At 41.6% G+C, this 24,095-nt stretch overlaps 1 protein-coding gene across 3 annotated transcripts in view; it reads left to right on the top strand.

Moving 5' to 3' along the window:
* LOC143360459 (protein FAM151B) overlaps nt 1-24,095 on the top strand; it is a 50,853-nt gene that overhangs the window by 3,098 nt on the left and 23,660 nt on the right. Inside the window, exon 1 of one of the 3 annotated variants that reach the window (XM_076799308.1) lies at nt 11,518-11,831. The exons of the other annotated variants lie outside the window; for them this stretch is intronic. Within the exon in view, the coding sequence (XP_076655423.1) occupies nt 11,792-11,831 (40 nt within the window). The 5' untranslated portion in view covers nt 11,518-11,791. Of the gene's footprint in view, nt 1-11,517; nt 11,832-24,095 lie in introns of those variants that run through there. 3 annotated transcript variants of the gene reach the window in all.

The raw sequence follows: 24,095 nt of genomic DNA, 5'->3' as shown, positions 1-24,095 counted from the left end.
ACATTAAAAGATATCGGAACGTTATCGATTAAAGTGGGCAATACTTGTGTTTCATAAAACTTAATTGAGCGAAGTGTAATTTATCTTGACACCTTGAAACGCGTGATAAGGCTCCGGTTAAACGAGCACATACATCCCGCAGGAAACGGGTTGGCCTTTGGACGGTGCCTGTGGCCTTTTGGACCCTGTGCTTCAATGGCCTCATCTAGCCACTCAGCTTTTCGGAAATTCACTTAATTTCGTAGAAGCAAATTTCGAGATGAAGATGTTCTGCAGCTTCATGCGCGAGGCTAATCGAATTGAATACAGACAGGATCGGATTTATTGCAAAGGGGGGTGAAATAGATTAGCCCTAACCAGGCGTGAAATAGATTAGCATTAACCTTGCGCGATGACCGAACAAATGAAAAATATTCGAATATTCGAAGTTGCATAAGGTAACAATTTTATATTAATACAATTTTTAAATAGCAGTCCAGGTACGCTGAATTCTTATCATTTATGAAGTATGTATAGGTATAATATTGATAAATTACAAATGCCCAGCAAGCTTCACTGTAGACTTACTGTACAATTATTTTTCTGAATTGATAAATGTTTAACATATACTTTCAGAATACACGGAAAATCGCGATTTTTATTTTTCTACCGCGGCGCGCCTCACGAAAAAAATCTGAAAAAATTCATGAACAATACCCATAACTGTACGCTGACATTGTACAAATATAAATGATGTCGCTCTCAAACTTCAACGCGAAATCGGCATTTTTCCGATTTTTTAAAAAAGTTTTTAATTTTCTACGTGTTCAATTTAAAAATCCGAATTAATTGCAGGGTATGTGTCCGGGTATTTGACACCTGTTCGACATTTTTAAAAATTTTCGTACATGACTGAACAGAGAAAATAGACCAAAAACTATTTTTTTTTTTCATTCTACTCCGTGACATTGCTCGTGTCGACGAATAAAAAGGATAGCAAATGCATATTTAATATTGCAATTATGGGCGGGAGACGTGTCGTGTCAATGTTCGAAAAACGGCGAATATTGTGGGTCGGTGCAGACCCTATAAATCTCGAGGCACGCGACCCGTTCGAGGGTTAATCGTCGCGTCTGCCAGACCGTTTCGATTACGCGAGTGGTATTAAAGAGGATGTCTGCCCTGGTCCTCGAAGATAGAGGAGGAAGATAGATGGTCCACGAAGACTGTACAAGAGAGAGAGAGAGGGGGAGACGAAAACCGAGGGGAGACCTTCGACTCGCCGGCGACAAAGGAGAGCATTCCCCATTGTCTCGGGGAAACTCCCATTTTTCTATTGTATCTCAACAGCGTCGGCCCTGAGTCTGCCCGCACGGTGCACACGCAATGTAGGCAGAAACATGTACACGAGGAACATGTACGACGAAGAGCAAACACGCTCACACGTGCAACGTATACACAGCAGCCGGCGACGACCTGGAAAATTCGGAATGCGAGGAAGCCATTTCCATTTCCTCGCCGGTGGACGCGCGCACCGCTCCAGGAACGAGTCAAGGACATGTCCGGGATAGTTACGGCCGATTTACGAGCGAAGGCCATTCCGTGGAAGCTCGCGAGGTCTTGGTCGGGTCGAGAGTCCCGGAAGAGTGTCGTCCGAGACACATCCGACGCACGGAAGATGCTTCTCGACTGCGAAATTCATTTTTGATATTCCATGGACAACCGGAATTAATTCTTGGCCTCTTCTGCGCGAATTTTTGATTTATCCCCACCTTCTAGTCCTAACAATAATATATTTTCTTACAAATAATATATTTTCTTATATTTGGTCTTACAGCCGCGCCCCTGATGGAAGAAAAATTGCTAGATAAAAATTGTTTCCATTAGTTGCAGCACGCGGGCACCAAACAAAAATATTTTTGCATTTTTAATAATTTTGGAATATTATTAAATTGTTCTGAGCTGTTTCGAATTTCTCATTTTGATCACAAATGCGCAAGGTCCGCAGTTCAATGACGACTAAGCTGCGTTCCAGATAAAAGTGAGTAGTCCGAATAAGAGACTGTGAAAGTGTTTGAAGAATTTGAAAATACTGTTGCATTATTTTGAGCTCGTTAAAATTATTATGAAAGGAGATAGATGTGTCCACTGTACTTTGCAATGAATGCAAATAATTCAGGCGGCCTAGCTGCAATCAAATGTTCGTGAAATTGTTATATTTCTCGCGCCACCGAAATCTCATTTATGCAGTGTTGATACACTCGTCAGTGACGTTCATGCAAAATTCCAGCGACGACGGTTGCCTAGATTACATTTTACAGCCAGTTGTTTAGATTACGGCTTCAGTGTGCTCTACAATTTCGTAATGTAGGAGCAAAATATTTGTACTAAACTCTTCGTCTCGGCTCATTACTCATCGGAGGCCTATTATGACTCACAATAATTGCTATGGCTCCTCCAAGGCCCCATCTGGCAGACACGAGATTCAATTTTGAACTGAAGATACAATAGACTAATTGTAAGGACGTGATTTGTGAGACCCTTTTTTATTGTTGTGTTCGGGATAGTCTATAGAATCGTTCTACGTAAGAATTAATTGGATAGTTATCATACTTGATGCATAAAAAATTCTAATAGTTGCAAGTTGGCGATCCTGCTCTATACAAATTGAATATCTTGTAAAACTGAGGTGTCCCTGTGGTTTTGAACATTAATTTAAATATTTCTAAACGTTTTGAATTTTGAAAGAAATACTACTGTACTCGGAAGAGTCTATAGAATAATTCTGTGTAAGAATTAATTGGATAGCTTTGATAGTTAATGCATAAAAAATTCTAAAAGTTGAACGTTGACGATCCTGCCCTGTAAAATTGAATATCTTGAAAACTGTGGCCTTGACTCTGCGTTTAAATATTTTTAAACGTACGTAAAGTTGCAAAAAATATACTGTTGTGTTCGCGAGAGTCTGTACAATAGTTCTATTAATGAAAAATTTCTAAAGTCGAAAATGGACGATTGTCCTTTACATAATTAAATTTCTTTGAGTTAAAGGACGTTTTCATATTTCATTTTGCCATTTAACTACGAGCACCTAATTTGTAAGGCCCTCAATTTGTCAAGCGAACCGTAACACTATACTCATTTTGGAAATGTCTATTAAACTAACGTTCCACATGTGAAATTGCGAGGTTCAGGTTGAAATTAGGTCCCCCGTGTCTTCAAAATTCATTTGTGATTGGAAAATGTCTTCCGCCTCGCCGACAAAATGGCGCGTTCGAGACACCACTATGCACGGGAAGCGGGAACACACGGAATCAAGAATTCATTACGACTCGGCTGTGTCGTCAAGAACGCCATTTTCCCAAGCGATCCCCCCGCGTCATTTCTTTATGCGTGCTTTTACCGGAGCATTCTGCGGAACGAGTTCGAGCAAAACGATGTCTTCCTCTCTCCGAGAAACAGACAAGAAGATTCTATCTTGTTTTTCTTTTTTGACAACTACTTGTACCTTGCCGATAAGATATCGCGAGACATCTCGAGATCCACTCGAACGGTAAACAACAAACTTGATGGACAACTTCTGTACACTTGTCGGGACAATCGATTTCAAAATTGGGTCGGAAACATTCCGCTTCCATGAGCCAACTATTGAAATCCATCGCACCTTGCTGTTGCTACGGGCTAATCGCTCGCGTGGGCTCAATTTTGCTTTTTCCCGCGTAGAAAAATTCGACGATATTGTTAAAACATCGGCAAAAGTGGACGCGGAGGTCTTGTAGTGAAAGGTTTTCTGGTTTCGTTGTAAAAAAAAGTCGCAGAGACAGCGTAATATACTGATATTTCCTTAAATTAGAAATGCTCCCCTTAGAGCGAGGTTACTATTTCCTCAAAGAAATTTATTATTGAACTTCTCTGGTGAACAATAGGGTCAAGAGCGATCTATACATCTTCCCAAGAGGCCTATAAACGAAATTGACTCATTCAACGCCATTAGACCTCATTATAAAAAGATACAGCCCACCTATACATTCTTGCTGTTGATTTAATTCCATTCGGTCCTATTACACGATCGTAGCATACTCAATTTTGATTTCTCGTTCGTACAGAAATCTGTGCACTTAGTTTGAACACAGACGAAAATATATGTAAAAGTAAAATTGCGAAAGGTTTGGCGGTTTCCCGGTGAAAAATTCGCAAGTTTCCTCTGGAGGTGAATTTTCTCAGAAGATGAACTCGGAAAGAAATTCCTTGTAGTCAACGCTGGCTCATGATTGGTCCACAGAATTCAGTTGGTTTTTCCGCGCGGAAGTTTCGGTCGCATCAAAAAGGCCGCAATTACCGCGTCAAATAAATACCACGTCCCTTCAGCAAAAATCGCGTGACGGTCGCCCGAGAGATTGACCTATTAACAGGATTGACCCCACGGTTCCGCCTCCTACTGACGCTAACACTGTCCCTTTTTGACTCGTTGTCTTTCTCTCCGGCTCGTCCAGCGACGCCGCAAATCACGGCGCCATTGATCGATCACTTTTTGCCCTAGATAGATCGCGAAAATGGAATCACCGCTCGAACGGCGATTCATTTTTACAAATTTGATCGTGTCACTCGATTCCCCAACGAACACCGACAACGAAAATTTTGCGAAGCCGGATAAAATTGCGGGAAGACATTTTTTTAAATCGCATTTCTACATGATTGTTCCACGGAACGAATATTTTAATTGACGGCACGCAGTTTCCTCTTGGTCCGATTTTCCATACAAAACAATCTCTGGAGAATTTTAATTTCGTCGCGGAAACTCGTAATTTAACGGCTAGCATTAAATGATGGGAAATAAATGGCCGATTTCGTGATGTCCTACTTTGCTCCGCTACTATAGCAACAGTTGCTGTTTTCCGCCAATTACTTTTATGCAGCGATAAAATTTAATGCTCGCAATAATGGGGTTCCGTGCGTTATTCTGTTATATCGTTCGCGGAAACGTTCATCCATAACGGAATAAATAAATTGAGAAGCAAGTTCTCTCGCGTCTACGGCTCGGTATCGCTTTTTCATTCAAACAACTTCCCCTAATTTCGTAACAGGAGAAAATGTATCGAAAGTACAAAGAACGTTTGATCGATCAAAATGATTTAAGCAGGAGTCATTCATGAGATCATCTGCGTCACGCTCGCATGACACGCGGAAATTTTGCAATAACGCGTAACGGTACAATCCACAATGACACAGGTACAACATTTTCGGTGAATCGAACGCGTTCGACGAAGCTGATTAGGATCTTTGAAACGATTGAAATCTTTCACGTTATTTTGTTATCGGCAGCGATAAGTGGTCGGTGTTTTTCCGCGAACAATGTCCGACTCTCGTAAATTAATTGTCGAATGCAACTTCCTTTCGCGAGTGCAAACAAGCCGCGCCGGATGTGACTCGCAGATCGCATAAACGCTGTGCGCGAATCCGAGGGGCGTCCGGCGGACCCTTCGCTCGCGAAACCCTCGACAGATGTTCCACCCCTCGACACGAGGAACGACCCCTATCGTCGCGTTCATAGTTCGTTTGGGGCTCGTGTGCCGAACACATGTCGCGCACGCCAACAAATTTTTCAGTGAAAGCCACGCGCGTTTTAGAACGTTAATGACCAACGCTTTTGCGCCCACGGAGCCCTGAAATCGTTCCGCAGAAACGCTCGGAAATGTTTAAAGTATGCGCAAATCACAGGAAATACAAGTTTTTAATCATATGCGATTTACTGGCCTTCGAACAGTATAGTTGCTCTTTGAGAATTTTTTGTAAGGAGACTATCACAGCTGTTCAAACGAAACTTGATATGGTCATTGTGTATATATTGCACTACGAACCTGATTCTTTTCGTGGTCAAATATACTGTAGTTTTTGTGTAAGGGTATTATACAATTGAGTAGTGAATTCATTGACCTTCGAATACAGGTGATTTTTGAAAATTTTTCGAAAAAAGACTATCAGAGCTACTAAAACGAAACTTAGTATGATTATTGTGTATATATTGTACTATGCACCTGATTTTTTCGGTGGTCAAATATACTGTAGTTTTTGTGTAAGGGTATTATACAATTGAGTAGTGAATTCATTGACCTTCGAATACAGGTGATTTTTGAAAATTTTTCGAAAAAAGACTATCAGAGCTACTAAAACGAAACTTAGTATGATTATTGTGTATATATTGTACTATGCACCTGATTTTTTCGGTGGTCAAATATACTGTAGTTTTTGTGTAAGGGTATTATACAATTGATCACTGAATTTATTGACCTTCGAATACAGGTGATTTTTGAAAATTTTGTGTAAAAAGACTGTCACGGCTATTGAAACGAAACTTGATACGGTTATTGTGTATATATTGCACTATGCATATCATTTTTTTCGTTACGAAATACAGTGTAGTTTTTGTGTGGCGTTTACCGGAAGTAACCCTGGCATGGAAGACAGAATTGAGGGACGCTTCGTTTTCAGAACAGTACATTGTACTTTGGAAATTTTTTGCGAGACAGGTGTCGAAGCTACTGGCATGAAACTTGGCAGGATTATCATTCATGCTTTGGATTATGCATCTGATTAATTTGGCCATGAAAGACAGCGTAGTTCCTTCGCAACTTTTTCTGAAAATACCCCTTGCACGTGAGAACGAATTAAGGGATGTCTCGATTTCAGGAGAGTGGTTGTCACTTGAGAATTTTTTGCAAGAAAATTATAGAAGCGATTTCGATGAAACTTGACAGGGTTATTGCTCACATCTTGCACTATGCGTCTGATTAATTTGGACACGAAATATAGTGTAGTTTCTCCGCAACTTTTTCTGAAAATACCCTTTCCACATGAGGACGAATTAAGGGATGTCTCGATTTCAGGAAAGTGGTTGTCATTTGAGAATTTTTTGCAAGAAAATTATACAAGCGATTTGGACGAAACTTGGCAGGGTTATTGCTCACATCTTGCACTATTCATCCGATTAATTTGGCCATGAAAGACAGCGTAGTTCCCGTGCAGCCATATCAGAAAGCAACCCCCACTAACCGAGACTCTACTAAAACAATCTATCAAAGCCGTTCGAAGAATAAAAATTGTTATCAAGTTCTTACGTCTCGGATCGATAACATTTCCATAAATACACGAGAAGCTTTTAAGCACGTTGTTATCAAATTGTGTGATAGAATACACGAAGTATATGTATATCGATAAAAATTAATTCTTGTGAATGTCCATTTCCGAGCAAACAGAAACGAGAGACTCGCTAAGGATCCAGTTTTCGGATCTAGGTGGCCAAGAACAATGAGCATTCGCACCTGGCGACGGCCTTGGACGAGTTTGTTCTCGAGATTGGTCTTTGTACTCGTTTCAGCACTTGCTGACCGACTCGCGGCAGATAAAGAGGCGTTATATTGATCAAGAGCCCTGCCTCGTCTCTGTTTTTTCTCCTCTTTCATTATTTCTTCTTTTTCCCGTCTTTTAAATGGAGTTACATGTTCGCCGATGATATCGATGTCACACGACTCCATGGTTTCCTGTTATCAGAGCACAGATACGATCGGGTGGGGGATTTCTGTGTCGTTTGCTTTTGTTCTCAAGCACGTAATCGGACCCGTTTTCCGGCGTACGTGGCAAAACCCGCGGGAGAGGGAAGGGTTGGGAGGGGGGCCAGGTGTCGTTTTATCAGAGAAATTGTTCAAATAGTACGTGTAATTGATAGCGGCGCGACGATCGATTCAGGGCGGAGCCAGGTAACCGACATCGCCGTAGAACGGTGTGTGCATTCACGAACGCGAATTTCGCGAAACTTAGGCGACCTTCGGCCGACAGAGAACGCGGAAACGAATTTTTCGCGAAATCGGCTTGACCTGCCCCCCTCCCCGAACGATTAACCCCTTCCCAACCCCCCAGCCACCCCCGCGAATAATCGATAAGTCCCGATCAATCGTATGCGCGACGCGATATTTACTTTTCGGCCACTATGGACGTGGCTTTGGACCATGAATTTTATGCATTCGTGATAACAATGGGCAGATCGAACGCAAAATGGAAACTTCTATTATTTTCCAGTCGCTGTAATTTTGAAGGAAAAGAGTACATGTATCGAGGATAATAGACATCTCGAGTAAAATCAAGAATTCGTATAATTACAGAAAATATATGTAATCAGAAAATCGAGGGAACAACATACGAGAGCTATTTTTAAAAATGTTAGTAACGAAAGAATTTTAAGCTGGCAATTTTTCTGTGTGTGGTTTAGTTTAACACCGAAGCTGTTATATAAAAGAAAATCGAGTCGAGGTAAACAGTATGAGAGCGTGAAAAAAATCGATCGACCTTCCCATTCGGAATTCCGTGCGATATCACTGGTATCAGACACGTCGGTGATCGACAATATCGAAATTCGGGGTTCGAGGAATTGATAAGAGTTTTTTAAAATGTTCCAAGTCCAATTAAATTTATGACAGCTTCCGCAATAACCGGACTACGACAAACACGAGCCAAATAAAATAAATATTATATTTCCAATATAATATTTTGGAGATTTCAAAATATTCCTTTGACACCTACCATGGTCAAAATGACAATTATGAAAACTAGAAAAATTCATTTATGAAAAGTAGCAGAATAAATCTGCTTGTCCAAGCATTTATTATATTGAGAATTACGGGAAATCTTAATTTTAGGGTTGCCATTTTTCTAGGGCAATATTTACCAGATACCGTTTTAACGTTTGGCAGGTTCGGTGTTAATATTGCTTTTTCAAACTATTATTTTCTCTCGCTAGTATTGATTTCTAGTGACGAGAATCGACTAGTGTTTTCAGGCAGCGACAACGTATGGAGAGGAAACTTTAATTTGAAGTTTCGTTCGGGTGCACGATGCAAATGCTCGTTGTATGCGCGTCGGTCAATAGTATAGCGTATTCGCTACCACGAAAATCACCCCGGGGGCGTCGAGTGTTTACGACGTGGCATTTCGAGAGCAATTTAAATGGGAGAAGACGGCCGCTCGTCATGGAACTCTTGAGGGGCCCGTTGCTCAAAGAATGATGCATTTTTCGGTCGTGTGTAATTCCAGGCTGCCCCGAATCTCTCAAGCCTAAATCTCCGCTTGGATTTCTTAAAATTCCTCAAACTACTATGCAGGCTCTGTTCAGCCCTCTGTCAACGGGGTCGCTTATGTCCGGAACGAAATTTCTCTCCTGAATTTACTTCTTCCCATTAATGCTTTGAATTGACGCGTCATTATACATAAACATATGGACATACTAGAATTATTTTAGAATTTTTCAAAACCTAGAACAGTGAAAACATGATTTCTAAACCCACCGCGGTTAAAATAACCGGTTTTGTATTTTACAATTATTGAAACTGTAGAAATTCGTTTATGGAAAATAGTGGAATATATTTCCTTGTCCAGGCATTTATTATATTGAAAATTAGGGACAATCTTGTTAAATTTAATAATATTTACTAGATACTGTTAATGCTTGGTAGGTTCAGTGTTAAAAGTCTCGAGAAATTGTCGATGTTTAACCCCCGATGATTTCGTTGAAACAAATGGTAGAATAATCATTCTGGTCTGATTTTAAAGCTTCAGACTTCTACTTTTACCGGAGACATTCATTTTCGCCTAAGAGAATTTTGCTCGACGCGACAGGTGGAACACTGAGGACACCGTTCTCTGTCGAAAATGCTGCCGATCGAAGCGCTTCTGAAACGTTGAAAAATTTGTCTCATAAATAAATCTTCCCTAGATTTGAAGGCCGAAGTATCCCCTTTGCAACGACACGGAAAAGTTTGACGTAAGATTTTTTAAAATCGTTTTATGAAAATTTAAATGGAAGTTGTGCGGGCAACTCTGACGTAAGATTTTTTAAAGTTGTTTTATGAAAATTTAAGTGGAAGTTGTACGGGCAATTTTATAGTGACACAGCACCGAACTTGGTCCTCCTTTTTGTCCGATAAAACGGTGAGAAAACATGGTGCTTCAATTTCCGAGGTGTCGTTGTAAAGAGGAGACTTCAGTCTTCGAAATGGGGGAAGATTCACTGACGGAAAAAATTTTGTAACGTTTCCACAGGATTTTTAACCCTGGGCACTCGAATGGCGACTGTAAGGCGCCACTAAAAATCATTACTGAAAATATTTTTTACATTATTATATTTATTCCTATTTAATAAATTACTAAACACTTCAGTATTGTACGAGTAAATTTCACCATTTGCTTGCGTATAACATGAAAAAAATATATACAGGGTCATCCGTTTTTAAACGGCCAAACGTCAACCAGCTATAAGGTACCCCAAATGGAACAACTTTCACCCCTAACACTTTTTTTGATTCGAAGTTATTTCATTCAGTCTCCACGGCGTGCCCCATGTCAAAAAAAAAAACCAAGATCCAAAGGTCATACACAAAAGTTGACTGAATAAAAAAGATGCCCCTATTTATTTTAAACCAAACAAAGGAAAAATCATCAAGATACATAATTGCAGTCCTAATATATTTAATCTTAAGTGAACGCAAAAAATGACGGGATTTTGCAATTATCTAAAAATCAAGACCGAATCAAAAAAAGTGTTAGGGGTGAAAGTTGTTTCATTTGGAGTCCTCTATTTTGACGTTTGGCCGTTTAAAAACGGATGACCCTGTATATAGAAGGGAAATATTCTAGGTCGGAAGAAATGTTTCGTTTTGGAGTTAAAATGGCTTCGAGTGCAAAGGGTTAACCCTTGGACGCCACTAAAACTTGCAGTATTTAAAATATTTTTTACAATATTAAATTTCTGTTTAATACCGTATTACGTTCTCTCAGTTGAACTATCTTTACTAAAATAAAGTTAAAACCCTTAGCACTCGAATGGCGACTGCAAGGCACCACTAAAAATTGCTGTATCATTGTTGAAAATATTTTTCACATTATTACATTTGTCTTGAATAAATTACTAAACACTTAAGTATTGTACGAGCAAAGTGCACCATTTTCGAAATATTCTAGGTCAACAGAAATGTTTCGTTTTGGAGTTAAAATAGCTTCGAGTGCGAAGGGTTAATGTCCACTATTTCGAGGAAAAATGTTTCCCGTTTCTGATCTTCTAGATCATAGATCGAGGTCCGGCTGTAATTCAGAGAACCAGTGACACTCGGACGACTCTTGGCAAGGGCGTAAAGGGGTTAGAAACCCCGGCGAAGGGACTTGCACCGTTCGGCAAGTCCTTCTAGTTGGAGCTAGGTTAGGCGACTCCGAATTCGGTGGACGTTCCCACGGGATCGGGAGGGCCCTTCGTTCCTCTCGTACCTGTCCCCTTTCGCCACTTATTCGCCCCACGTTTCATGGGACCGTGAAGTGTCCCGTGGACACGTGTGCTCGCGTAGCGTGGGTCCAGCCGCCGTGGCGCGGCGTCTGCTGCAACCTAACCGGCTAGGAACAACCATGATCAACCCCGAGAGTGCATGCACGCGACTCCATATTGCAGCGGGTAGGATGCAGGATTGCCGAGAGGACCGGTCGTCGCCTCGAACGACCCGCGCCAGTCGTTTCGAAGCCGCCGCGCTGACCGGGTGTGTCGTCGAGAGAGCAGAAGCCGCGCCGGTGTTACTATCTCTCCCTCTCTCGCTCTCCTCTCTATCTCTCTTTATCTTTCTCTCTCTCTCTCTCTCTCCGTTCCTATCCCCCACCCCCTCTTTCTTCCCGCACGAGGTAGTGGAACAGAGCCCCCAGACCTGCTCGGCGTAGTCCGACGAGAAGTTCGCCAGTACGCGTCGCACTTTCCACTCGACTAGTATACCGTGCCGTTTTCACCATGAAGGGTGCTATCTTCGTTCTACTACTGGCAGTGTTCCGTAAGTCTCGAATCATCTTGCCGACTGTGCTAGCCTAAGCGTCTCGGTGTGTGTTCCACCGAGAAACGAACACCGAACGATACCGCACTACCACCAACCGCGAAGATGCGAACCCAGGAAATCGGAAACCGGGCAAAACGCGATCGTCTCCCGCGAGCCTCTAGACGCCGCCGCCGCCGCCGTCGTCTGTGTGCGTGTCGTCCCCACGTGCCGATTCGCGCGAGTCAACGTGCGACGTGTGCATTAAAATCGAACCATCGGTGAACGCGTCCGACGACAAATCGGCCGGGGAAGCTTCGATTCGCTCGAGACCCCTGTACCGTGAATCTCCGCTACAAGTCCCTAGAAGTCTCGCGTTTACCAGTCCCTGGAACTACCCACACGGCGCTCGAGCATTCGCTGTCCGTTTCTACGCGCGACATCGTATCGGGGGAAGACATTTTCTCGGGCTTGTTGTTATTTACATGTCCGGCGTGTTTGAAATGTTCGGTTACAGATTCCGTGTAAACGTCCCCCGTCCCGGGACCGCGGGACTTATAGCGAGAATTCGTTGTATCTCGTGTGGAGAAAAGTATTGTAGAATTTTGTCGTTGCCGCTGGCAACACCGAGAACCGTTGCGTAACCGCGGAACACCCCGTCGGACAGAGCCGAGAGGTGCAGTGTCGCGAATTCACGCAATTGTCCCGCGATCGAAGCGACGAACGCGCGCAGAGACACCCGCCGTTTTCTCTCGATCCTTTAACGATCTCTCGAGAGGGAGAGAGAGAGAGAGAGAGAGAGAAGGAGAGCGGTATGCGGCGATGCTGCCGTGTGTTTCTCGCGGATTTGACCTCGTATCGATTAGATCCGCGAGAGCAGCGGACGTTTCTCGATCGTCGAGCGCTCCCGGCGGGCTCTCCCGCTTTCTCTCGTTGTTTCCCTCGGCGCGGAACCCGAGATTAACCCTTGCGCGCCGGTTCTGGTTAATTGCGACATTGACACGTTCGCCGACACGTCGGCCCTGCTGACATCATTATTTGCCCCCGATTGCGAAATTCGTTGCCACGGGCAAGCGCGCCGCGTCGAACGCGAGACGCCCAGGGGTTGAACCTAGGGGAGGTTTCTTGACAATAGGTTTACCACGAAAACTGTCTTATGTTACTTTAAGGAAATAACCAGAACCTGCTGTCCAAATTTTTAGCCATTTTTTGAAACAATGTAGGCTACCCAATTACTGTGGGGGTACCCATCACTGTGCCCTATATTAATCGCACTCATTTTTAACACGTTGACTGCCACGTCACCCATATGTGGGTGACGGAATTATTTGTGCAGGTTTTAGAATGAATTTTTACGTTGATATATTCATTGTACCAAATTTTATTAGGATCTGCAACGTAGAAGAAAGTTGGAGGACTACTCAGTATCATACATTTAATTCTGTTCAATTTTTATTTCATTAAATAGCTTACTTTGATTTTATGGAATTTTTGGGATTTCTAGTTTGGCGATCAAAGTGTTAAAGCGTAATGAACGTTAAGATAGAGATGTTAAATTGTTTTCGTTAACGGTTTACCCTTTGCAGTCTAGAATTTTGTGAACACCTGTTAAATGTGGACTCGACCTCCACTGGGAGTGCAAAGGGTTAATATACAGCATTCCATTTAAAAAGATGAAGGTCACCGTCATATCTAACAAAATAGTGTGAACACAGAAAAATTACATACGCCATTGCGTTGCGTATGGAAAACAGTACTACTTTTTCCTCTTTCGTTTTTTTCTGGTATTTACTATTTACAAGAACAACGCTGGCTAGCAATAGGCTTCTATAATATTCACTAGAAATAAGTATAATTAATATAGGCACAATAATTGGTACTCCCCACAGTAGATGGGTCCCGTACCGTATATACCCAAAAAAATAAATTTGTTGAATAATTCCTCACGGGTGTGAGTGTAGAATTTTTGAAATAGTAAACTAAAAATACTAGAATCCGTCATTTTGACCTGAAACCTAGTTTTGTTAAAAGCCTTTTGGAAAATGTGTTTGAGTAGACATTGATCCCCGTCTTTTTGCAGTGGTTGCAGGGAATTAGGGATAAAGATTACGGAATTTTTATGTTACTCTTATCGAGATTCTTGTACGCGTTAAATACAGAAAAGATTTTTCTCTTGTGGAGAAAATTACTTCGATTTCGAGTAATGCGAAATACAGGTTGGAACGGAGGTTTCCCTTTGAGTGGAATGGACGCGCCGGTGCACAGGGGTTAGAGGAGTTTATTCGTCTCGATTCGTTGCTATAGGAGCAAGCTCGGCTCGATGGAACTGTCGATTCTCGGCCACGGTGATATAAAATTCATGGGACCGCTGGTTTCAGGAGAGATCGCTTTCTCCGGAATTTCCGCTGCGCGGAGCACCTCGAAATCTTTGCAATTTAGGAACCTATATAATTTTACCTTCTACGATACTGGAGAAAGCTGCGCGAAAGGGCGAATATTTTGGCACGATGTCTCTTTTAATCTCCGGAATTATTTTAATTTTTCCAGAATTTTATCTGTATCATTTTGTGATAAATGCGGATTGCACTTGTAAGAAGAATTAGCAGATCCAATTTAAAAAAGTAGAATCATCACAGAAATATTAAATACCACTGTCCTATTATTGTCCATGCTTCAAGACTATTAGGGGTGGAAATAATTTTCTATTTCTTCTTCTCACGAGGGATGCAGAAAATTTTTATTTTGCATGAAGATCCTACTAATAAATTTCGTCCCTTATACTGCTTGAAACCTATATAACTTTTCAGGTTATTTATTTATTCTCCATGCTTCAAGACTGTTAAGGGTGGAAATAATTTTCTGTTTCTTCTTCTCACGAGGGATGCAGCAAATTTTTATTTTGCATGAAGATCCTACTAATAAATTTCGTCCCTTATACTGCTTGAAACCTATATAACTTTTCAGGTTATTTATTTATTCTCCATGCTTCAAGACTGTTAAGGGTGGAAATAATTTTCTATTTCTTCTTCTCACGGGGGATGCAGAAAATTATTATTTCGCATAAAGATCCTGCTAATAAATCTCTTGCTTATACTGCTGGAAACCTATATAACTTTTCAGGTTATTTATTGCTACCACCATTTATTTCAAAATAAATCTTTGCACTCGAACTTTCAAGTACAGTCGTCATACCACAATTCAGAACAATTGTCGGATCACTACATATGTATTTAATTAATTTCCCGACAAATTTTAACGTGGTCTGAATAAATGATTTCACTCTTTCTCGAAAGTAAAATATTTTTCGAATACTGCGTCGATACGCCCACGGTGGTTCGGTGGATTTCACAAGCACTAGGCTTCATTAAAAACACAGAAGCAAGTTGCGCCGTTATTTCCGCGGAAACCTAACAGAAAATTCCGTACAGAATCCATAATAAATTAAAAATGTGATTAACGCATGTTCCCAGTGTAACAAGAACTTGTATGCGGCGAAGTTCGACCAGCTTCAAACAAAAACTGCGAGTTGCAGCACGCGAGTACAGTTTCCCGGAAGTGGGGCAATATTTTTCTAGGATTCTGAGATAAAATTCCTCCTAGAAGCTGGAATAAAAATCTGATTGAAGCATGTTTTTGCGTTTCAGCAAAGTTGGGACAGTTTCAAGGTCCGAAACGCGAATTCTTGTAGTTGCGAGCTGGAACATTTTCTCGGTGGTTTCCGAGAGGCAGTCGGGAAATTAGCGAATTGATTTTCAAAGAAAACGGTGTTTGCTTGTCCATGAAAGCGGCCTCGCGAGACGAGATTAATTTCGAAATGCAAACGCTGCGCGTTACCTGCCAGTGTACCTGGCACTCGTGTACCTGTTCCGCACCTGCCCGGCTGCTCGAGAGGTGGGCTCTTCGTTTTTCCCGTTTTTCCGCGTTTCTCTTTTCGTCTCGACGTCCGGGCTGCCGTTTTCCAGCGCTTTCCAACGGGACGGTGGCGCTCTTTGTAACGCGGGCCGCTCTTAAAAATAGATTAACACCGTGACCGTGGCGAGCCGAGCCGCGCGTGATGTGCAACGCGCAAAAATACTGCGAAAATAAACTGCTCTCAGCGCCTTCATTCGAAATAACACCGCTGCCGATTGATTCGATTCGAAACATTCGCCGCGACTGCGAATTTAAAATGCCCGCCCTTCGAGCGATTTCGCGAAGAGGCTCGAAAAGAACGAAAATTTTTGGTATCTTTGCGCTGCTGTTTATTCTTACGGGGAATAATAACTCCTAGGATACGGGGCCCAATTACTGCGGGGTTCCAATTATACTATGTCTATGGTATACTTATTTTTCAAGCATAATGAATATTAACCCTTTGCACTCGACGCTATTTTCAATCTAAAATTTTTCTTCCGTCTTACAATATTTTATTCGTACGAAACTGATCCGATTTCTAAATACAATATTTAAATGTTCAGTAATCTATTGAATAGAAATTTTGCAATGTTTTTTGTAATTTCTTTGAAATAATGCCACAACAATTTCTAGTAGTGCTTCAGAGTCGCCACTCGAGTGCAAAGTGTTAATAAAGGGATATTAAATTGTTCGTTCGTCAAAATCAGTTTATATAAATTTTTTAAATAGTCCTTATGCTTTAAAGGTAAGTATAATTGATATAGGCACAGTATTTGATACCCCCGCAGTAGGGTCCCCTAGCAATTTAATTTTTATTTTTACTAATTTGAGTGACTAATGTAGAAATTTTTCACTACCAGTGATAGGAGTGTAGAAATTCGCAAATGTCAAGGGTCAGAGTTCAGTAAAAATATGTTGCCCCAAGTACCTTTGCCTTGCAATTTGTTTGCAAGAAATAGTACGTAGGCTCACAGTTTAATTTCCCTTAATTTTATTCCCCTGTTATTGTTGTCCCCTGTAAACCTTGATCACTATTTTTGCAATATTTGAAACAGCGATAGATGTGCCGTTCAGATAAGAATTTTAAATAGCCTTGATGCCAGATTAGATCTAAAAATTAATTTTTAGACCTCCATATTTGACGTGTTCTAAAAAGATAATTGTTGTAACAGCTGCCTTTCGATTAGATAAGCAGCTCTGATTTTTTTGGGGGGGGAGATTTTTACGGTGTCAATCCACGTGTTAACAAAATCGGTTACATAAAACATTTAAAATGCTTCTCGGCGTGAAATCGAGCCAACGAAACCATAATATTTGTCGAGGCAAATTTCTTTTAACCCGGAGTTTAGGTTTCTCTTTTGCGGAGGCTAAACAGAGACATCTCTAAACCCGAATGGTTCCCTGAATCTTGCAAAAATATTCCGCTAGTTTAAATACCGTTTTAGAAACGGCAAGAAAGGAATAAATTATTCATACAATAATCTATTTACCACTTCAAGCAGTATTTTAACGATTTCTGGTTCTGCGTTCGACACCTTCCAGCGAACTTGTTCTCGTGATTAGCACCTGAACAAAAGTAACAACAGCTCTGGACCGAACAATACGCCTGAAAGCGAAAGCCGGGAGCCTATCTCCAAGGACGTAAATTTATTCGTCACAATAATTCATTAACATCGGCGCAGAAGTCTTAACACTAAACCTACCGGTCAAAATGACCGGTTCCAGATTTTTTATTTTACAATTACTGAAATTCTGAAGATGCTTTCGTGGGAAATGACTAAATAATATTCTCGATATATGTCAACAACACGTCATGTATCGTCCGAGGCCTCTCTAGCTTCGGGGCCCCTCACGGGGTATACCGCGCGGTAGTGGGGATAATTCCGCGACGTTTATCATCCAGGCCTTGGCGACATATATACAGAAACCACTGCACAAAATCCAAATAAATTCGATCACTTACTTTTGAGGCTCGGTAGGTTTAGTGTTAAACGAATTTGCTATTTTAACACTAAATTTACCCGTCAAAGTGACGGATTCTATCAAGAATATTGAGATTGTAAAGAAGCATCCATGAGGAATTATTTATCAAATCGATTTCTTTGGGTATATATCATTAAAAAAATGGCAACAAATTTTGACAAATGCATTCATGGTATTTTTAGCGCTGCGTAAACCTAGTGTTAAACAGATTAGATTAAAAAATAAAAGTCAGGTCCGAGTGGTTCACCGAAAATCTTCAATTATTGTATCACGCATTCTGTGAATATCACGATAAGATAAGTTCTGTCTTAATCATAAAAGCCTCCTCGATAAAACAGTATTAAATTCTATTATTACTCGAGCTAATCATTCGATCGTTCGTTTGAACACCGCGTTCTGCGTTTCGAAACCTGCCATTACAGCGTAAAGCATAATTAGCTGATTTCAAGGGCGAAGTATGGATCCAAGGATATCTAATGTAATTATTCCGGATGAAGGTTAATCACTCTCCCGTGTTTTGCAAACTCTCGCGCAGCACGAACGCAAAGGAATCCGCAGTCCGATTCCAAAAGGGAGAGGATAGTTAATTAACTGTGTGCTCGAACGAAAGGCGTAGGCTTTCGGGGAGGGGGGAAGGAGGGTGGATCGTTCGATCGGTGTCTCCGGAGCATCGATCCTAGCGGAGCGGGTCGTCGAAATGATCGAGATACGATCGTAGAATGGTTTTTAGGGACGAGTATCCGAAGGTGGAGCACGACGACACGCATCGAGGCGGGAGTGACCGAGAATTTCACGCAGGCAATTAGCGTCGCGAAATGAATCATCGCGTGACCGTGCCCGTTAGGATGTATTAATAATACTAATTAGCCTAATCGAGCGGGCCCCGGCGCGCACCGATCGATACGCGTCAGGTTTTCTATTTAACGACGATAAACACGGCCCCTGGCGTCCGTTGGTAGACTAATTAACGGGTCGCCGTCATTTATAAACAGACCACGTTCATTCGACCGAGCCGCGTTTGCCATAAATATTATTGTAGAACTCGACCGTATACCCTATCACGTATATTCGCGCACACATACTCGCGTTTTCTCGCTCGCAATATTTCATCGTGGGAGTGCGGGGTGTAGGGGCAGATAATCGCGACTCGAATAAATCAGAAGCGGAAGGGAGCTTCTTTAACCGTACGGGAATCTTCTATCGGTGTCGATTCGATCGGTTTTTCTTTGCTTCCTCGTGCGAAAGAGACGACAGAAATCCTTTGACACCGATACACCACGCCCACCCCTCGATACTGGGACACACAATTGCACTTCGTTAGCTGGAAAATCTGTCTTTCATTTTAATTCTGACTCTTCAGTCGACACTGCAGTCGGTGCAATTTTGTCAGGGCCTCCGGAGATAATTTTAACCCTTAGCAGTCGAATGGCGACTGTAAGGCGCCACTAAAAATTGCTGTGTCATTATTCAAAATATTTTTCACATTGTTAAATTTTTTTGTATTTACTAAATTGCCAATCATTTCGGTATTGTACGAGTAAATTGCACCATTTTCGTACGTATAACATGGAAAAAAAAATATAGAGAAGGGAAATATTCTAGGCCGGAAGAAATATTTCTTTTTGGAGTTAAAATAGCTTCGGGTACAAAGGGTTAAATCGTACACGGTTCTGGAAAATTTACCTACTTTTTTTGTCGAGATTTTGCGGAACAAAGCCTGGTTTTAATTTTAATTTTTTAGTTTATCGTGAGGATTATTATCTTTGTATCTCTTATCAGAGGGTTGGAACTGCTTATTTCAACCCTTGTATAATTTTTGAAGATTGACTGTTTTCGTGTTTCTTTTTCATTTATTTAAAGCCTGTCTGCCAGGTATTGGCAACTGTGTTAAAATTAATACACAGCAGGTAATAACATTTTAATGAAATAACTCGGTTAATGGAAGCTATACTCGCTTAAATGATTCGATTTCATTCAAGAGCTTCTTCATTACTTTCATGTTGTTCTTAGTTCAGGGATTGTTTTATGGTTCGTGGAACTTTTTTTATCGCTTTTCTTTATTCCTTCGCGAGTGAGAATGTTCTTGGAAAAGATGTTTCATTGCTGTTTCAGCGTTGCATCCCCCACACCGAGGGCAATCTAATTTAGCTACTGAATACTGATTTTTATGCATTTGTAGCGAAAATTGATAGGTGAAATGCAAAACTGAAAAGATATTAAAATAGTTTAAGGATGCTAGTATATTATATTCGAATTGAACAATTTTTATTTCGTCTTTCGTTTGATTAAAAGAACTTCCAATCAATGTAAACTGTTCTTCATTTCGTTCAATTTGGTCTTTTATTGACACATTTCTTGTTCCTTTATTTTGCATAAAAATCCATAGTCTACTGATGATTTAAATTAATATTCTTCTAATCAATGAGAACTGTTCTTTATTCCGCGCAATCGATCTATGGACTCATTTCTTGTATACAGGGTGTCCCAAAAATGTTGTATTTCCTTGAGAGCGGCAGGGGGGATTCCTGAGGTAATTTGAAGAAACTTTTTCCTTTGCGAAAATTTTCTCCGCGGCTCCGTTAAGGAATCATTAACAAAAAAGCACCGACCAATCAGGGCGCGGCTACAGTGGACCGATTCCAGCTCGACCAATGCCGACGTCACGCTCAGCGGGGCCTGCCGCCATGCCGGGGTCAGTCCGCTTTCGTCGCGCCCTGATTGGTCCGTGTTTTTCGTCAATAACTCCTGAACGAAGCCGCGGAGAATATTTCCGCAAAGGAAAAAGTTTCTCCAAATGACCTCAGGAATCCCCCCTACCCCTCTACCCTTTCAAGAAAATACGGGACACCCAAAAAGCATAATTATTCCCCGACTGCGTTGAGTTTCACTTCGTCTTCAAATAAAAATACAAAAATAATGATTGTCAAACTCAGGCTCAAAACATTTGCAAACTGAGAACAACTACAATACAAACGGCAGTTACGACTGCAAACTGTTAACAATCCACCGAATGGCAGATGAAAATTGATTCGAATTACAATATGCAAATTCTAACAACACCTCGGAGAGACATCGTTCGCATTAAAACTTCCCGCGCCCGCAGGATCCGACGGAATTAAAACCGTCTCGAACGCGCAAAGAGCTCGTGCTCGAGAACCTCCTCTTGAAAGAAAAAAAAAAAAAAGAAAAATGAAAAAAATACCGAACCATTCCACGCTCTTTGTATTTAATTCGAGATAGTCTGAAGCACCTTCGAGAATCTATTGACATCAATCGTCGACTTTGTAATCGCGTCGGTATCAGTTCAAAGATTGCCGGCGACTCTTCTGGTATCAACGTTCCCCGGTGATCCGACAAAACGATATCATCGCTTTTAATATCGCGAAAACGATTCCGTACGGGATCGAGCGATCTTATGCAGATTGTCTCGTGTTGAACAAAAGATCGCGACTCGGAATCGCGGATATTACTGTGCGGCGCCGTGCTCGTAGTCCAGATAAGCGGTTTCGCCCCGCCTACGCGCCTAATCCTAGCCTATTATCGGAATTTTCGATCCGTCGAAGGCGACGTGACCGACGACACCGTCGCGGCGCGGCGCGACGTCGCAATCAGAATTTGTTTGCCCTGATACCGTTTGCGCAAGAAAACCGTCGGTACGATGTTTGCCCGAGGTGGGATAGAGAAACGGATAGAAGGTGCTCGGAGAGCTGCATTCTTATCTATCGCGGAGGAGCGTGACTCACCCCGTCTCTAATTCCCGTTTGTATCAGGCCCCGAAGTTGGCTCGCGTTCACGATTTCGTCGAAACCGAGCGTACGCGGCCGACTCGGAAAATATTTGTCGACGATAAACTATGCCGTCGATGGCGAGGAAAGGGGTGCGACTAGATCGCCAAGAGTGTGCGCGTTTCCGGGCTCGAAATTATATCTATTCGATGAACGCGACCATCTCGTTAGCGGAACGCGTTCGAGCACACAATGTGCGCAAACTTCGCGTTAGACAAGCGTATGACGCGATGGAAAAATTGTTCCAATGTACAGGGTGTTAAAAAACGACCACTCTATATTTATATGGTATATAGAACACACTGTGCTGAGTGAAAAAGCCTTGGTGAACGGAGGTCAAAAGGTCAACCGTGCCTGAGATATAAACATTTTCGTTTGCTAGTAGTATGATCAACTCACAGTGAATTCTCTCCATACAATGTGCGCAAACTTCGCGTTAGACAAGCGTATGACGCGATGGAAAAACTGTTCCAATGTACAGGGTGTTAAGAAATGACCACTCTATATTTATGTGGTATATAGAACACTCTGTGCTGAGTGAAAAAGCCTTGGTGAACGGAGGTCAAAAGGTCAACCGTTTCTGAGATACAAACATTTTTGTTTGCTAGTAGTATGATCAACTCACAGTGAATTCTCTCCACACAATGTGCGCAAACTTCGCGTTAGACAAGCGTATGACGCGATGGAAAAACTGTTCCAATGTACAGGGTGTTAAAAAACGACCACTCTATATTTATATGGTATATAGAACACACTGTGCTGAGTGAAAAAGCCTTGGTGAACGGAGGTCAAAAGGTCAACCGTGCCTGAGATATAAACATTTTCGTTTGCTAGTAGTATGATCAACTCACAGTGAATTCTCTCCACACAATGTGCGCAAACTTCGCGTTAGACAAGCGTATGACGCGATGGAAAAACTGTTCCAATGTACAGGGTGTTAAGAAATGACCACTCTATATTTATGTGGTACATAGAACACTCTGTGCTGAGTGAAAAAGCCTTGGTGAACGTAGGTCAAAAGGTCAACCGTTTCTGAGATACAAACATTTTTGTTTGCTAGCAGTATGATCAACTCACAGTGAATTCTCGATATATGTCAACGACACGGGTCTTGCCAGCGTCCAGGAGACATACCTGAGCCGTGTTATGTTATCCCCGCGGTAGTGGGGATAATTCCGCGACGTTTGTGATCCAGGCCTCGGCGACGTATATAGAGGAATCACTGTATTTACTTCCATCGCATGCGAGTGGTTCCTTCAGCGTTTATAAACCGTGTTCTGAAGGTCCCCATTCAAGTACCGACAGTCGCATTGTGTATCGGCGATTGTGGATGTCATTAGTATTACACAGTTGTAAAGTACAGTGCTGAAAATGTCAACGTATTATTCTAGTGGAGACATGTTTACATCTTAGAAACTGTTGACCTTTCCACCTATGTTTACTAAGGCTTTTTACTCAGCACAGTGTGCTCTATATACCATATAAATATTGAAGAGTTTTTTTGAACACCTTGTGCACTGGTTGATTTATCTTGTCCTCGATATCTGCGTCACTTTTGCGGATAATCAGTGGATAAGGCTCCTGTAGCCAGCCATCTCAGATTTTGTTGTTAGTAATATACTTCATGAATGTTTTACACCAAGACATGGAGTTGTACATTTAAAGATAGGTATTTAAGCCTTCATGAAAAATCGAAATTGGTAAAAATAATTGCGAATGGAACAGAATCCTGGTGGTTCTGTGTACGCGGATTGTCATACTAAATAAAGATTGCCTCAATTCGACAAGTCCGGAGTTAAGTAAAAATGTCTTCCTATCTCTAATATGTCTAATAACTTTTTTGCCATAGATGGATAAAATAGAACAAAAATATCTGTCGACTTTTTAACTCTAGGCAGACAGACTAAAGTACAAAAATAATTGAGAATAATTAGATGTCGTTAATGGCACCGTAATATCGTTGCAGCTTCTAAAAACGATCAAAGCTTGAGAATCAAGAATCGAAGATTTAGGATTGCGAATTGCAGATGTAGTTAAACGTCTACCGTCTCGGATGCTTGTTAACAGCGTTGTTTGATCTTCGGAAAGAATGTTTGCCGCAGTTCACAGACCAATTAGCGTGTCTATCGGGTCTGTTGAACCTGTTCGCAGCGCTCGAACGAGTCTTTTTCGAGGCTAGGGGCAAAAAAAAAAAAAAGAAAAATAAAAGGAACGGTGTCGTAATGAAACGTGACCGTAATGCGGGCACGTTTCATCGAATCCTCGAGCTGTAAATCGCGCTATAAACCGCTCGCGCCATCTCGATCGCGATTCCTGGAAGGATACGAGGCCTACGTACTCTACTAGCATGTCGTATTAATCGCTTTTGCTCACGTACGCGAGATATTCACTCTCGAAAACACGGCTGCTGCTTGATCTTGTCGCGCTAATCCCGATTAAACAATCGCCGGGCGGCTCCGGTTGCACGCTGTCGCGATTTTTCTGCGGGTCCTTTGCAAAATCAATATAATACATTGTAACAGAATTATCGGCTATTAAATTTATCATACGAATTCAAGTTGTTCAATCTATTCGTTCGATTATTCAATTTTACACATGCAATATTTTATGTCTGACTTGTTTT

This window comes from Halictus rubicundus, chromosome 13 (assembly GCF_050948215.1).
Source record: "Halictus rubicundus isolate RS-2024b chromosome 13, iyHalRubi1_principal, whole genome shotgun sequence".
Lineage (NCBI taxonomy): Eukaryota > Metazoa > Arthropoda > Insecta > Hymenoptera > Halictidae > Halictus > Halictus rubicundus.
The sequence above is the reverse complement of the archived record's forward strand: the minus strand, read 5'-3'. Positions and strand labels throughout refer to the sequence as shown.